This window comes from Neomonachus schauinslandi, chromosome 8, assembly GCF_002201575.2.
Source record: "Neomonachus schauinslandi chromosome 8, ASM220157v2, whole genome shotgun sequence".
Lineage (NCBI taxonomy): Eukaryota > Metazoa > Chordata > Mammalia > Carnivora > Phocidae > Neomonachus > Neomonachus schauinslandi.
In genome coordinates, this window is record NC_058410.1 from 3759509 (window position 1) to 3776884 (window position 17376).

A 17376-nucleotide genomic window follows, 5' to 3' on the forward strand; every position below is an offset into this window, starting at 1 on the left:
GCTTGTGTTCCCTCTCTCGCTGTGTCTCTCTCTGTCAAATAAATAAATAAAATCTTAAAAAAAAAAAAAAAGAAGCCTAGATTACACTAAAGTAAAAGACGGGAGACTAAAACTGTCTACATTGCCACGCCAAGTAAATTTACAAATATGAAGTATTTTTCTTTTGTTGAAAGCATAGTTTGGTCCACTGATCTGTATTTAATTTCTCCTTATTTGCTTAAGGATTTAATGACTGAAGATGACCAGAAGGTTTTAGAGAGACAGTGGTGCTGCTCACCATTCTCATTCATCCATGGAGGATAGCCATGGGATAAAAGAAGAATAATCATCTAACAGGAAATAAAGTCCTTTCATTTCCTTATACAATCCTGGGGAGATGTTCTTTTATATGTCTCTGATTTATTTGTCTACAAATATCAGGATTTAATATTTTATTCTTCCACAGTATTAAAATAAAACCACCTATCAAAGCCCCTTGTCACTTTTTTCTTCTTCCTATAACATTAGTGAGCATTATGTTTTCTTTCTACGGTTGTGATAAGAAGATTATCATAATATTAGGTGCCATTTTATCCTAAACCTCCAGGTTATTTTTATATTAAGATCTCTGCTCCCATTTCTGCAGCACTGAACCCTCTGAAATGCATGGTTGTGTGGTTTTATATTTCAGAATGTTCATTTGAGTTGTCTGCTAATTTTAAATCATTATTTTATCAGCATTTTTTGCAAATATTTTCTAGTAGATTAGAAGTGTCCATAATGTCACATATGGATAAGTTCTTTGGCCTATATCAGAGGGTTGTGTAGATTCTCTATTCAATACAGTGGCTTCAGGTCTATTATATGTTATTGATTTTAGTTATTCTGTGCTTTTTGTGCTGTGGTATATATGCAATTATTAAATTAAAGCAAGTCAGTTCATTGCTAGAAAATAATATATCTTTTGATATTTCAAGCTAAGAACATAGTAGGCATTGAATAAATATTCATAACTATCATTAATAAATTTATTTTACCTTATTTCTACCCGTGGATAAATATGATCAAATAGTTATTATATATATATGGCCATTCATTCAACAGAGATTTACGAATCATCTACTGCGTGTCACACACAGTTCTAGGCATTGAAGTATAGAATTCCACAAGAGACATCTTTGCCCTCACTGAACAAAGGAGGGGTAGAGGGAAAACAAGCAATAAAATAATAAAAGAGCACATTAGATATTATATGTGATGTCCTAAGTAATATGGAGAAAACAAAAAGCCAGTGTAGGGACAGGTGGGTGTGAGGAGGGGTGCTGTACTTTCTGGTAGGGGCTCACAGGCGTAGGGCTTGCCTTGTGGACTAAGTAGGTGGGACTGCTCAGGCAGATGATAGCTCCGTACAGCAGGGAATCCCAATGAACGTTATTTTAGAACCAAAAGAGAGACACATTTAAGTGTTCGTGTAGGAATACATTAAAGAGATAAAATGCTAAAATTTCCACCCGAGGGAAATATTTGGGGAGTTGAAGCTTATGCACCCAGAACTTATGTAAATCTTGTGTACTTGGAATTGGATTTAACACATGATCATCTAGGCCAAGTGCCTCACACCTGAACTCCCTGTGCTTATTTTATTTGAATATATATCATCTTATAAGTCATTCAGTGACCTATGATTAGCAGTATTCTCTTTTCTCTTTAACTGTGGCATAAAACAAAAAGGAAAGTTACAGGAAATGGAATCACGTAGTAGTGGTTTTTCTTCTGTGTTCGTTAGGATTCTATCCTTCTACAGAAGTGCTTCAGGGGTTCCAGGAATGTTTGATTTAAATTTGTTTTAACTATTTAAAACTATATTAAGATAACAGGAATACTTAAGTGTACCAAGTTTTAATCTTGGAGACCGCCTGGAGATTAATTTTGTGCTGTTGGTTTCATTCATTTTTGTGCAGAACTCCGATAAAACTTACAGTAACCTATCTATACATTTGTTTGGACGTCTCATAAATGTGTCATACTCGTAAAGTTTCTGCTCTGTCCTAATTTTTTTCAAAAAGGTTAATTTAGTACCTATTTGATCACAAGAACATACTCAAGAGTTGGTTTATTGTGTGTTTGGGTGTTTCTTGTTATAGGAAATTTGTATTTGCATTTGTTGTATATTTAGTGATTAACTTTGAAAGAAAGTTTTGTGAATATGTCTCTTAAGTTTCTGAGTCATTTTAATCAAGAGGCTTTGAATTTGTAAGGAAGTCTATAAAACAAACAAACCTTCCAAAACAATGTTTTATCTTTTGTGTCTTGTTATCTATGTGAACCATTATGGGTCTCTGAAAGAAAAACCCAGAAATTAATCAGATTCTGAGACTGACGTAAGATTACAGATGTCTTCCATAACATCTGTTTCAAAATTTTATGTTAACCAGAACAGCTTCTTTGTTTTCATTTGTTGACTTTATAATGAGATAGGTAATAATTTTTAACTTTGGGAGTAAATTTTTACTAATAAAACACATCGGGTTTGGTTATAGATAATAGAAATCAATCTAAGCTAGCTTAAACAAAGAGAAATGTATTGGGCCACTTAAAAATTATTGGAAGGGCTGGAGGGGTCAACTGTAGGCAGAATGACCAAGAAAACTTCCTGGCTGCAGAATTTCAGCTCCTCCACTGGAACTGGCAAAGGTACTCCCTCAGCTCCAGGAAGCCCAGGGAGGCAGGAATCTGGTGCCTATGGATCCACATTGTCTCTGTTGATCCTCCCAGAAAAGGGGGGAACCTCATGCCTCTTTCTTCCCACTTAACAGTTCTGGACTCCAGTCTCACATTACTAGTATATCTGATCAGGTGCATCTGATCAGGAGATTTGACGATGTCACTTTTAATTTCCAGGACAGGAAGATCTTACAGGCAGTTGGAATTGATAGTAAGCCAGTACAATATCTGCTACTATATTTCTTTTAACCTATTTAATCTACTGGTTTATTCCATATGAGATTTTATTTGAAAATAAAAACTTGCCCTGTTAGAAAAAGTTTGGAAAGCACTGGAAGCTCCATAATTTAGATCATGATAGCACCAAAAACCATAGAACTGGGGCGCCTGGGTGGCTCAGTCGTTTAAGCATCTGATTCGTGATATCCGCTCAGGTCTGATCTCAGGGTCATGAGTTCAGGCCTCGTTTTGGGCTCCTCCACACTGGGCGTGGAGCCTACTTAAAAGAAACAAACAAACAAAACCCCACAGATCTTCTGGTAACAAGTGAATGGCTCTGCTGGATTTGAAGCCCCAATAAACTGGTCTTTGTTCTACCTCTGCTCCAGAACCATGGCCAGTTTGTTCAGAGAGCTCAAGTTTATTGCCCCAGGATCTTAGTAGAGGTGAAGAGTATGTAATCATTTATCTCAGGTAAATAATGCTGTAATTTATTTTTAAATTCTAGATACTTAATACCACGGCTATGTTTGGTTAATTTTTGTAGTGTTAATAGAAGGACATCATAATCTTGGTCTTTAATGCATTTCAGTTTAAGAATATGACTTCTTGTCTCTGTTCAGTGGTTATTTTCTCAAATTTTCCAAAATAACATTCTAAAATACTATTTCTTCTTGGTTCAATTCTGGAATTACTCCACTATCAGTTCTTTTACCAATTTCCAGGAAAACACAGTCACAGTGTTTTTTAAGTCAACAAATTCTTCTGAAAATGAATGTTTTTTTTGTTTTTGTTCTTTTTTTTATTTGACAGAGAGAGACACAGCGAGAGCGGGAACACAAGCAGGGGGAGTGGGAGAGGGAGAAGCAGGGAGCCCGATGCGGGGCTCGATCCCAGGACCCTGGGACCATGACCTGAGCCGAAGGCAGATGCTTAACGACTGAGCCACGCAGACGCCCCTGAAAATGAATGTTTAATTCACTTTTATAATTGGTTATAATGAAAAGATGCCAGAGAATACTGAATTTCATGATGAGCCTTTAGCGTTCTTTGTCTAAATACAGCAATAAGATTGACTTGGATATATAAAAGAATCTGTAATTTTATTTATCTGATATCGTCTTGCTCATGGTTTGCATTTCCTACTGATAGTAGAAAACATATAATCTTAGCAATTAAAGGTCTCAATTACTTCTACTTTAAAACCTACTATTTTTTCTTTTACATTAACTTGATGTTTCTTGAACACTTGGTGTTTTGTGTACTTAGTCTTAGATCAATACCTAGGACTAGCTTTTCAGAAGGTGCCAAACTATTTTCCAAAGTGTTTATATAAGAGTTCTAGACTTGTACAGCTTCTTCCTAATTCCTTTCTTCCATCAAACAATTGGGCACAAAGGAACACTTAGAAAGCATTCTGGTAGTGATGTTGAGTAGCCTTTGGCCTTTTTTTTTTTTTTTAAGAATTTTTATTTTATTTTATTTTATTATGTTATGTTAATCACCATACATTACATCATTAGTTTTTGATGTAGTGTTCCATGATTCATTGTTTGCATATAACACCCAGTGCTCCATTCAATACGTGCTCTCTTTAATACCCATCACCAGGCTAATTTAACAATGTCCGCTGGAATCTGTTGAACCCACTTCTCAGGCTTCTAAGGCTAACGTGACTCAGAGCCTTTTAATTCACGATGGGTGGGGACAGGGGCTCTCATCTGTCTACCAGGTCTCCATGTAGACTCTTGCTGGTGGTGCCACCCCTTAAGTCTTGCCTGAAACTCTCTTTGAATCCCTGACAGCCTATTGCTGGAGCAGCTTCACCCTTCCCTGTGAAATTCCTTTGGTTTGCTTGCCTTCTGCCCCATATGGTCTTCCATGTGGACATCAAAGCTCTACAGAATGATTTGAGGCAGCTTTGAGGGAAAAGAATGAAATTGGTTAGGTTGTAAGGTTCTTAGTAAATATGGAGGAATGACTTCAAAGTTGGTGATAGTGGGAAGAATGGAGGGGGATGCAGGACATGTTAACCCTTACTTCTCGCCAGTGCCTCTAGCTGGCACTGGAGTGTGGGACCAAGAGGACATTCTAGTCAAGATGGTAACTTGAATGGAAACACAAACCAAGAATGGAATGAAGAAATGCTGGTGCTTGCTTCACACTGAGCTAAAGCCTAAGTGCAAGACAAAGCTTTTTGTTTAATCAGCGTATTAGGCATAATTCATGTATGATAAATCTGACCAATTTAAGGATATAGTTCAGTGAGTTTTCATGAATGCATACGGTCATGTAACCACTACCACTTCACCATTTCTCCCTTCTAGAATGTTCCCATATGCCTCTCTGCCGCTCATCTCCCCTCTATTACCCGCCTCTAGTCCCTGGCAACCTCTGATCTGCCTTTTGTCCTGCTTATACAATTTCATGTAAATGGAATCATACAGTGTGTTTGGTTTCTCTCACTTAGCAGAACACTATGTTGTGCTTTGTTCATTTCTGTTTCTCAGGAATGTGTTGTTATTTGGATATAGCACACTTTCAGCAATTCATACAGGTCCAGTTGCTTCACCTTTTTTTCCTTCTCCCTTTACATTCTAATGGGTGTGGGTGGTATCTCATTGTGGTTACAGTTTACATTTCCCAGATATCTGAGGACGTCAACCATTTTTTAATGAGTTTGTTTGCCATTTCTAGATTTTCTTTTGTGAGGCTTCTATTCAAATATTTTGCCCATTTTAAAATTGGAGATATTTGTTATTTTAATATTTGAGTTGTAAGATTATATATTTTGGATACAAGTTTTCAATTAGATATGTAATACTCTATAGTTCTCAGTTTATGATGTTTCTTTTTGTTTTCTTAACAGTGTCTTTTGAAGAGCCAATATACTTAATTTTCATAGAGTCTATTTTATTATTTTTTCCTTCATAGTTTTTTACTTTAATCCAAGAAATATGCTTAACTCAAGATTTTTCTCTTATGTTTTAGTTTTCACTCTTAAGTATATGATTCATTTCAGTAAACTTTTATATGTTGTGTAATGTAAGAGTTGAGTTTTGGTTTTGTTTTTTTCTGTATGAATATCCATTTCCTCCAACACCATTTGTTAGAAAGATAATCCCTACTCCAGTGAATAACTTTGGTACCGTTGTTGAAAAATCACATATATGCATATGTTTATTTCTGGATTCTCTATTTGGGCTCACTGAACTGCATGTCTGTCCTTATATTGGTACCATCAAGGTATTATATTTTTGTTTCAGCTCTATTGAGGTATAATTGACAAATAAAATCATGTGTAAAGTATAGAACATTAATATAACTCACCATCAGGGAAATGTGAATAGAAACTACAGTGTGATGGGATCTCACACCTGTCAGGATGCCTGTCATCGATAGACAAGGGACTAGTGCTGCTGAGGACGTGAAGAAAAGTTCTACCAGCTTTGATTGATGTCGCTGTAGAGACTCTTGGTGTAACTTAGTGTAACTTCTACAACTTCTGTAGTTTTCAGAATTTACTTGGCTTTTCTGGGTCATTTGCTTTATCATAAAACAGTATACTTCTCTATGTGGTATTTGAATTTTTCTGATTATGAATCTTACAATCTTATTAAATTCACTTTGTCATTCTAGTGGGGTTTTTTGGTAAATTCCTTAGAACTTCCTACCTGAGTAATCATGTCATCTGTGAATAGTGTTATTTTTTTCTTTCCAACCCAGTTTATACCACATACATAATATTTATATGTAATATAATTTTATTTAACTTGTAAGTTTATAGGTATGTATAGATAGATAGATACACACACACATACCCCCCCCACACACACATTTTTTTGTCTTGTTTTGCTGGCTAGAACCTCTAGTATAATGTTGCATAGGAATGGTGAGAGTAAATATTCTTATCTTGTCCCACATCTTAGGGGGAAGCATTTAATCTTTCACCCTCAGGTATGGTAGCACCTGTAGGTTTCTCATAGATGCCCTTTATTGGGGTAATCAAACCCCTTAAATTCCTAATTTGCTGTGAGCTTTTATCCTGAATGAGCATCAAATGTTTTATCTCTGGGATTACAGTGTTGAATTGCCTGGTGACCAATGTCTAATAGCTTTTGTTTCATGTATTTTGTCTGGTTTTCTACTTGTTTATGACTGGAAGACAGTTTCTGTGGCAGTTAATCCTTCATGAGCAAAAGTGGCATATTATTTTCATACTGTAGGAAATGTTACCCATATCAAACTTCGGACAAAGGGAAAGTTAAGCGTTCAATGATTCATTGTTGTAAGCTGTTACTTTTAAGCTAAAAAGTCCTTTAATACAGAATTATCTAGAAGTTGTAATTTCTTAGCCGATACTAGAAATGTTGAAGGAGCAGAACTGTGGTAACAAGAAAGAGCCAATTTGCTGAAAATTGTGGACAATTAAATTCTTTTTTCAGTTCTAGTATTTTGTGTTAGTGCCTCAGGAACACTAAGCATCTGCCTGGTTTGTTTTATTCCTTTGGATGGTATCAATACTAAATAAAACATATGTCCAATATAAGTGAACATATTCCTAGAGAATAAGCAATTCTCTGATGTAAGTACACCACACAAAGGGCCATCCTCACTCACATGTGGCCTGCTCCTCTCTCCGCTGAGACTGCTTTGCTCCCATTGGCCTGAGCAGACTCTGTCCCAGAGCGGGTTTCCTGTGCTGCCCAGTCAGCTGGTCTGAAGCAGAAAGAGAACCACTCACAATCCTTACCTTTCTTCAGACATTGAGAATTTTTTTTTTTTTTAAATAAAGTAAGACTCTTTAAAAGTCTCGCTGTTTTCCTTGTACATGCAAACTAAAAAGAAAGGCAGAATTCTAAACTCCCTCCATCTACTGCATGCTTGACGTTCTGCAGGGTGGGTGGAGGGAACATGAAGCAACTTGGTAGAAACATTATAAAGTCCTTACATTATTTTTTCCTTTGAACAGCTATTGAGAAGTCCAAAGATGTGAAAATGAAGTTAGTAGCAAGTAGGCTACAGCAGACCCAAGAGTAACTTAACCACAGTTTTAAAAGTGAAGTTTTGCAGACAACTAAAAACTTTGGCAACACATTTCCAACTTATTTATTAATATTGTTACTGAAATTCAAAATATGATAGAGTCAGTAAAATTTAAACCTTTTTCTGAGTTCTTAAGGTTTATAATTTATTTAGTGCCAGGATCTTTACTGTTTCCAGTTTTCAGTTAAGATCTCTGCTGACAGGGCGCCTGGGTGGCTCAGTCGTTAAGCGTCTGCCTTCGGCTCAGGTCATGATCCCAGGGTCCTGGGATCGAGTCCCACATCGGGCTCCCTGCTCTGCGGGAAGCCTGCTTCTCCCTCTCCCACTCCCCCGGCTTGTGTTCCTGCTCTCGCTATGTCTCTCTCTGTCAAATAAATAAATAAAATCTTTAAAAAAAAAAAAAAAAAAGATCTCTGCTGACATAGTAGTGTGTGATTAGTCAAATCTCATGGAATCTCATGTACTCCAGAGAATCTTGGGAATCGGAAGATGAACAGTACATTTGGGACAATTTCCATCCCCAGAAAACTCCCAGACTATTCAGACTTTGATACTAAGTCCTTCTTTATCATTTTTATAAATAAAACAGGTAAGCTTTGGATTTCTCATTTTCCCACATCCTCAGTATTGAAGCAATATAATAAAGAGCATTCCTAAAATGCATAAACACTGTAAGAGTTTTAGGAAAGCTCAATATTTTTTTTATTTATAATTCCTAAAATTTCTTAGCAGTTTCCAAATAGCCTCTTGCAACTATGAATTTTGAAAGGCATTATTAAATACAGAATTTTCCATGTTAAGACTGCATAATTTCCCAAATGTTAACAGAGTTTAAAATTAATAACTCCAGTTTCTCCTGTCAGGGTGATAGAATCGTTCACATATTTTAACAGCTCATATAGTATCAACTGATAAATCAAAATCAACTTAAAATGTTTCTATGTATAAGCCTGTCTGGCATGGGTTTGCTCACGTTTTTCTCATGGTGAACTTTAAAGTTCGTTACCTTTGCTCACAGGCATGATGCCAATTCAGATAATGATCAGGACACATAGAGTTCAGTCATAGACTCAACACAGTTCTAGGCCCCTTAGAGATAACTAATAATTTCTACAATATGTACAAAAGAAGAAAAAACATGGTGATTGCATCATGATACCTTTTTTCAGCTTTGCTTCTGTGGCCTTGATAAGTGAAATCCAACATATATATACATATATATATATATGAAATCCAACATCTATATATACACATATATATATAATTTTCTCTTAGCTACAAGAGAGAAACTATATCATATTATATATACAGCACTTATCTACCATATATATTCTTAATCCTCATACCTACAAAATATAAGGAAACTACTTTGTAAATTATTACATGTATTTTATATGTATAGGAAAACACCTGTAGTTCTCACTATGCCATTTTAAGCCATCACTTTTCATTATAGAATTGGAAAGGTTCATGGAGTAACTCTAGGAATGGTCTTATTCTGTTTATATAGAATTAAGTACAAAAGAATAGACTACAATAACATATGCTAGAAAACATGATTCTCCAAGTTATTAAAAATCATAATAGTCCTTCAGGGAAAAAAATAACAGCTTTACCTGTTTTATGATGTAGCTTGTGAACTTGTATATATATCCTCTCCCCCTTTTTTTTCTGACCAGGAATATCACAAGTATATAGTTCTTTATACCTTTCAGTTACCTAGCAATTTATAGTTTATTTCATTTTTCCCCATTAGTTGGCCCAAGCCAACTAACCTGGTGCTTAAGTTCTTGATTACATGGCTTCTGTTCTTCCGTTAGTGCCTGGTTTTAATGTTAAAAAATTAAGAGAGAGAACAAAACAAAGTGATCGCTATCCTTACGAGTTACACTAAGAAGTTTTAGACCACTGGCAAAAGTGACAGTCTTCTAGTGTTTTACCACTCTGTTGATGTCTGAAGAAAAATACTCTGCATGCAAAAGCATCCTTGTCTGTATCGTAATCATTCAAGAATCTTTTTGGAATGCCTTTTTGTTCAGTAATGGAAAAGAAATATTAGATGTTATCTCTTGTCTTCAAGAACTTCTATTGAATCAGAAAGTTAAGTCACCCGCATGTATGTAGCTATCAACAGAAAGCAGAATGTAATTCATGCCAGATTGAATGGGGAGAAACAAAACTACAGTTTGCTGACAGCTCACTGTGTGCAAGAACTTTATATACATTATCCCATTTACTCCTAATACCGTCTGACCTGACCTTCTCTTGTAAGTATGATATTTCCAAGTCTGGAAAGGTCAAGGAACCCAGTTATGGCTTGTCAGTGAAGCTGAGATTTGAAAATAGATCTGTTTGGACTCCACACTTACCATTTTTCTATAGCACTCTGCTTTCCCAACAGGAGAGCAGTATATGAGACTTCTAAGGAAAGGATGCGCACCAGGTGCCTTTGAGAGGGCCTCATGGGCAAAATGCAAGCTGAGCTAATTCCTGAGAAGGAGGAGGATTCAACTTTGGCAAGAAACAGCAGGGACACTCAAGTCTCAGGGTCTTTGCTCAGGCTAATCCTTCTGCCTGGAATGCGCTTCCCTCAGGGAGCTGCTTTCATAGCTCACCACCTGGACTAGGCCCGTTCTGACCACCCCTTCTCCCACCGCTCTCTGAGATTCCCTAACCTGCGCCACTTTGTATCCCACTTAAGGCACTTACACTGGGAACTTGCTGTACAATTTAGTGTTTTATCGTGTTTACGGTTAGAATAAAGTTTTATCATGTTTATGTTTAGAATAAAGCTTCATGAGCACAGGGATTATTGTTTTTTCCTTTTGTTCGAGATATATTGTAGGCACCTAGAATAGTGCCAGGCACTTAGTAGGTACTCAATAATTGTTGTTTGAAGATATAAAGATTTTGAGGTAAGAGTTAGCAAAACATGTTTGAGGCTCTAGAAAGACCAGTCTTATAGAGTGGGAAGGGAGTCCCCCTGTGTTGCATATTCCAGTTGGAAAAATAGAGCAGAACCAAATTGTGAGGACTTAAATCCTAAACAAGGGAATTTTTTGGTAGGAATAGAAGAGCTTTCTGGAACTTTTAAGTAACAGTGTGTTAACTTAGTGGTATGAAAGTAATATCCTAGTAACATCTTGTTACCTTTCCTTCATGCTTTTTTGAAGTGTTTTTAGTTTTATCCTGTAAAATTGGCTTAATAAATAGGGGAATTAACTCTCACATATGTAGGAGTCCCTAGGTAAAGCAGGCTTCAAGGTCAGCTGATTTCAGGTTGACTCCCCTCATGATTGCACCCACTAGGGCCAGTCCTTATGCTTGTGGTTCTCTCAAAGCCATGAAACAGAAGTCCTTCCCTTTAGCCTGATTGGGCCAACTGAGGCATTTATTCAGTGTCTGGCATGTATTACATGTTTGATAAATATTTGGGGATTGAATCTTAAAAGAGTGCATTTTTGTAAGAAGACAGCTGTCTTTAGACAAGCTCCACAGCTCCTGCAGAATGCAGGAATGGCTGGAGGAGGCTGAATGGAGCCACACCAGCTCCCAGGAGCTGGAAGTACAGTTGACCCTTGAACAACAGGGGGCTTAGGGGTGCTGACCTGCCCCCCCCACCACAGCTGAAAATCTGTGTGTAACTTTTGACTCCCCAAAACTTAGCTACAAATAGCCTACTGTTGACCAGAAGAAACCTTACTAATAACTTAAACAGATTAACACATTTTGTATGTTAATATATATATGATAGTCTTAAAATAGAGATCAGAAAATATTAAGAAATCATAAGAGAAAATACATTTATAGCACTGTAGTATATTTGTCCAAAAAATCCATGTATACATGGACCTGTTCAGTTCAAACTCATGTTGTTCAACGGCCAATTGTATATATTAATTTTCATGGGAAGTAAATATTTTCCATAATGAGAAGACAGATATGCTCTATTTAGGAATATTAGAATACCTGCAAAGCCCACAAGGCGAAGTGAGTGGACAGTCTTACGGGACAGAGGCACAGTGAAGTCCTCCCAGAAATCACCAATTTCTGTCACTTCTGGTCACTGTGTCTTTTCTTTGGATGCACAGTATCAATATCTTCAAGTTCAAAATCTTGAACTTCTCTTATCCTATGGAACAAGCACTGAAATTAAACTTGTCCATGGAAGATGTAGCAAAAAATGTATGTTAAACTTAAGGAAATGATTGATCAATTTAAAAAGTAGAAATTGTTCAAAACACATTCTCGGAACATAGAGTAATAAAGCCACAAAGCCAAACACAGAGTAAAGAAGAACATGATAAGCAGCCACAGAACTTCAAATCAGACATCATAGTATAAATTCCCTTATGTTCTAATTATATTTGGGTTCATTCCTGAAATCCCATTTCATATTCAAAGAACTATCAAAAGTCATCACAAAAGTAAAAGTACAAATATATGCACAGCTCTAAAGATTTGTAAGTACTTAATTTTGATTTAAAGAATATCCTGACAATATAATTTGATTCTGAAAAAGTTTTTTCCACAAAGACATTTTCAAAATAACAGAGCAGAAAGATCATCCCATCTTCCTCATGCAGTTCATAACTCCTTGCAAATCATCTAGCAATTCCAGGTTAAGAGCCCAAGGCTTAGAATGTCTCCTTCTAAGAACCCATGACTGGAAGGTCTCCATACCTCCAGCACACACTCAGGACTGAACTGTTGGAACCACATTAATAAAATCTTGCTCAGCAATAAAGCTTGCTTTAAAATGAAAGATGTTGGGGATTATGGCAAAGTAAGAAATTGCCATGGATGCAAGATTTTGAATAATTCATGAGCATCAAATTAGTAACAAAAATGTTCACAAGAGCAGACACTAATTTTTATGCAGCTTTAGGGGTTCAATTAACATTTGTTTATTCAACAAATATGTACTACGGGATCATTATATGCCAGGCATGTATCCCGGTTCTCAAGGAGCTAACATTCTAGTGGGATGAATAAACAAGAAAACAAAAACTAATTTCAGAGAGAGAATGTCTATGACTGTTAAAGAGAAATTTATTTAAAAGAAGAGAAAAAAGAGAGAGCGTCTTCAATCTCAACATCATTTTAATGATTTTTAAAAGCTTTAGGAAGAACAGCTCATGGGGAAAAAAATCCCTTGGAGGATTACCTAGTAAGTACACCTTCAGTATGAATAAATACCCACTGGTAGAGTATCTTACGGACACTCAAGTTTGAGAAGTGTCAAGCAAAAACTAAAGGAAAAAGCAAAGGGTACATGTATTTATAGATACCTAGACATTCAAATTCTTCTTCCCTTGAGCCAGCATTCAGATCTGAGGATGGCTGTGAAGAGTGGGAGGTCCCAAAGTGCCACAGTCCCGAGCGCCAATCAGTCCTGAGAGTAAACTTCTTCATACAACTGCTTTTCATTATGTGCTTCTTAATCCACTGGGACATGTGGCCATGCTCACTGCATTTCTTAGATTAAAGTTAAGAACATGTAAGCCTCTGTAACTTTAGGATCTGTTAATACATTTGTTGTAATGACTAAATTGCATAGTTCTATCTCTGGGGGCAGTCTGGGAGAGGTTAGGGGTTGGGAATTGAGAGTAGATGAAATTCTGCTATGATGTGACTTCAGTGTGGAAGGCAAAGTTAAGTGCTTTTCCTCCAACATGCTCAGGGACATTCTGGGGAATGAGATGCAGTACTCAAGTCACTAGGGAACAATTAGAAGGAAATATATAATATTGTATTAATACAATAATGGCCCCAAAACAGGAACTGTTTATTGAATGTCTATTCTCCAATAGTCCCAAACTTGGTAATTTCTGAAAGGCTCCAGGTAAAGTCATTTATGCAGCTAACATGGAAATCTAGTTTCCTTTACGTTCTGGAGCATCCGAGGGATGGGGTAGATGTGTGCATGCGCGTGTGTGCATGTGTGGTGAGCGACCAGTTTGGAGGCTGCCGGTTGATTTGGCACTAGACTTGGTGTTATCTGTGGAAATGGTGGCAGGCAACAAATTGGAGAAAGATTAGCAAAAAGAAAACAACAGGCGTCAGCAGTTGGTTAATGAGGATATTGAAGCAGGCAGGAGAATCCCAACCCTGTTTGAACTTGTGGGACAGACATGTTTTTGTCAGTGTCGAGATAAATTAGACTGTGCTTTGGAGGAACACAGAATCCATGAGGTTTGGGGCACGGTAAGTGTGCACTAATGGTGGTAGTCAGACAGGATTTGATTGATGAGGAAGATACAAGATAGCGGTAGCATTGAGTTAAAGGCTGCCTCCCAAGGGAGGGCTCTGGAGAGGCCCAGCCCAGCCGCCGTCTGGAAGGGCCGCATAAATATCCTTCGGGTCAGAACCAGTGACCTAGAATGGAGTCTTGGCCAGTTTGTTTCTTGTACCCTGTTGGTCACGTGGGCGTACTCTTGTCCTGTGGCCAGCCCCACGGGGAGACCCCTTCAGAGGGTCACACCTAGGCGTGCCATCCATCGATCTCACTTTATGGGAAACACAGCTGACGAGTTGATACAGGTGGCCCCCCAAATCCCAGGACCCATGGGACAAAGCTGCCCTGTGGACAGGTGTCTTTCGTGCCTTGGCCCGGGTGCTGTGCAGGGTCGTGTCTTACTCCAGCAAATAAGAGATGCTGTAATTAACCCCAGCAGAACAGATGTTCACAGTCACTGTGATACTCATGTGGTTGTGTCAGTTAGAATATTATTTGCAGGGGCGCCTGGGTGGCTCAGTCGTTAAGCGTCTGCCTTCGGCTCAGGTCATGATCCCAGGGTCCTGGGATCGAGCCCCGCATCAGGCTCCCTGCTTGGTGGGGAGCCTGCTTCTCCCTCTCCCACTCCCTCTGCTTGTGTTCCCTCTTTCGCTGTGTCTCTGTCAAATAAATAAATAAAATCTTTAAAAAAAAAAAAGAATATTATTTGCAGATGCTACCATTTCAGAATGTCTAACAAGACAATCTTGAAAATGGCCTGTGAATTGTTGTGGTATTTCGTTTCCCTCCAAACTTTATTTGTACATCTAACTCTATTATGTTTAACCTTTAGTTGATAGATGTTTAAAGCCAAATTCTTAGATTTTGTAAGAAGTTTATTGAGAGTGAATGACATATTCTGTATTTCAGAACCTACTTGGAGTTTCTAATTGTGTTTTTCCCTTCCTTTTCCTTCCACCAGATGAATCGGCTCCTAAGGAAGTCAGCAGGGTAAGTCGTGTGAATATAATTTTGCCACCACAGTATAGGGAGTAAATAACTTGCATACATTTTCTCAGTGCTCTCACATGTGAAAGTATTAGAAAAATAATGGCAAAACCCAAGTGTCTGCTCCGGAGCATCACTCATTAGTATGGAGTGAAGTCAGGAGGGAGAACGGTTGCAAATCGGAGGCCCCCAAAGTGAGTAGCGCTAACAGCTGCGTTTTGTTTGGCCCGCACGTGCATGTGGGGTTTTCTGAATGAGTTGCCAACATTAGAAACTGAGAGACTGCAGGTAAAGACCGGACTTCTGGCTGCTTTTACACTGACACAAGCATTCCCAATGTGGTGGCAGGCTGCTCCAGCCAAGGAGCGAAAGCCTCGCTCACGCTCCCCCAGCGAGCAGCTCTAGCCTGCCTTTGAGTTCATGCACCTTGTTTGTGGGTGAACGAAAGGTGACTGCTTGTGTATTCAAGACCGTGGCATTCCTCAGTACTTTTAGAAATATTAAACGCACTGTTTTCGTGTCCAAGAGAAACTACTTAGTGTTAACTTTAAGAGACTTAACTAAACTTAAAAGCTTGTGGGGCATGAGTACTGAAAGCTTTTAGCAAACTGTGCTTAGTACTACAAAGTTATAATTCATTGCATATGAAAAATATTTTAATTATATATTCTGTATATAGTAAAGATCGTAAATGTGGATTGAATATTGAAAATAATCATTTGAATTGCATCTGATGCAGTCTTAGGTAAGACATCACTAGTATAAAATATAAACTGAAGTATTGTTCGTAGGATCACATATACAGGTATATTCCTTCACTTTCGATTATCTGAAAAAAGGAATCTCTAAAATGACTGGAGCCATTGCTGGAGACTGGGCAGAACTCTCTCTGTCCATGGCAACCTTTACCGACTCTTAAGGTTTCTGTAAATCTCAGGGTTTTACTGGAGACCTCCACTATTAACAGAGCTCACAACTGGAAAGTTCCCAAGTCTGGGTGCTTTAGGGCATAGCGGGGGCTTGAGGGGTCAGCCTGGAATTTTTGCAGCCAGTGGGAGTAGCAGCAAAGGCTAGAAAGGGATGTTTGAAGATAAAGAGGGGATTCTGACAGGCAAACACAGGCAGAGTCAGAAGACATTGGGGTGTTGCTCTCAGCAGAGCTGCCATCTTGAATCTCTGAAGTCGCACCATGCACTTTGTAAATGAAGGGTGGCGCGGAGAAATCTACAGCTGGATGAACGTGGGCGAGTGAGGCTGGGAACTCTGTACGTTAGTCTTGAACAAGTGAAACTGGAGTTACCAGGCATCAGATTGGAGATACTTAGAAAGCAAGTGCTTACACTGTTGAGCCAAGAGGAAAGGCCATAGCTAGATACGTAGATGGATTTGGGTCTGCAGCATATAGACAATGCCATGGGACGAAACAACATCGCTTAGGCCGTTTGTCTATGGGGAGAAAAGGTCTGAGCGCTGAACTTTGGACGCTCCAGTTGTTTCGTGGAGAAGACGTGGAAAAGTTCACAAAGGAGATGCAGAAGGAAAAGTCAGTACATGAGGAAAACCAAGAAAACTCCTTTGTCAACAGATTTTTAAAAAATAAACTATAGGACTGTGTATTTATTTAAGCTCCATTTTATCTTGTTTGGAACCATCCCAACACTTTGAGGAAAGCCTCATTCTTAACTTCTGTTACCTAACATTCTGTTTCTGTTTTGAAGCTACAAATCTGAGTAATATTTCCAAGTTCTTTCCCTATGCCCCTTTTCAGTTTATTAAGTAAGTAGGGCATTGCTACATATGGAAATTTCACCCATAATAATAATGTGAGATACCATGTCAGATGCCTTAAAAGCAGCATATCCTGGGGCACCCGGGTGGTCAGTCGGTTAAGCCTCCAACTCCTGATCTCAGCTCAGGTCTTGATCTCAGCCTCATGAGTTTGAGCCCTGCGTTGAGCTCCACACTGGGCACGGAACCTACTCAAAGCCAAACAAAACAAAACAAAGCAGCATATCTGAGCAGTCTGCTATATTTTTCTGATTACACATCGTCATTCAGTCACCACACAGTAATTGATCCCCCTCCTCTAGGCTCATTGAGGAAGAAGCTGGACAGAACTTCTCCCATCACAGTGTTTCCGTCAGTGTGAGGGGTAGAGGCAGTAGACACAATAAGTAAATAAC

General features: G+C 38.2%; 1 protein-coding gene across 1 annotated transcript in view; it reads left to right on the forward strand.

Moving 5' to 3' along the window:
* PDE10A (phosphodiesterase 10A) overlaps window positions 1-17376 on the forward strand; it is a 175705-nt gene that overhangs the window by 49438 nt on the left and 108891 nt on the right. The window contains exon 4 of the mRNA XM_021693209.1: window positions 15168-15196. Within this exon, the coding sequence (XP_021548884.1) occupies window positions 15168-15196 (29 nt within the window). The remainder of the gene's footprint in view (window positions 1-15167; window positions 15197-17376) is intronic.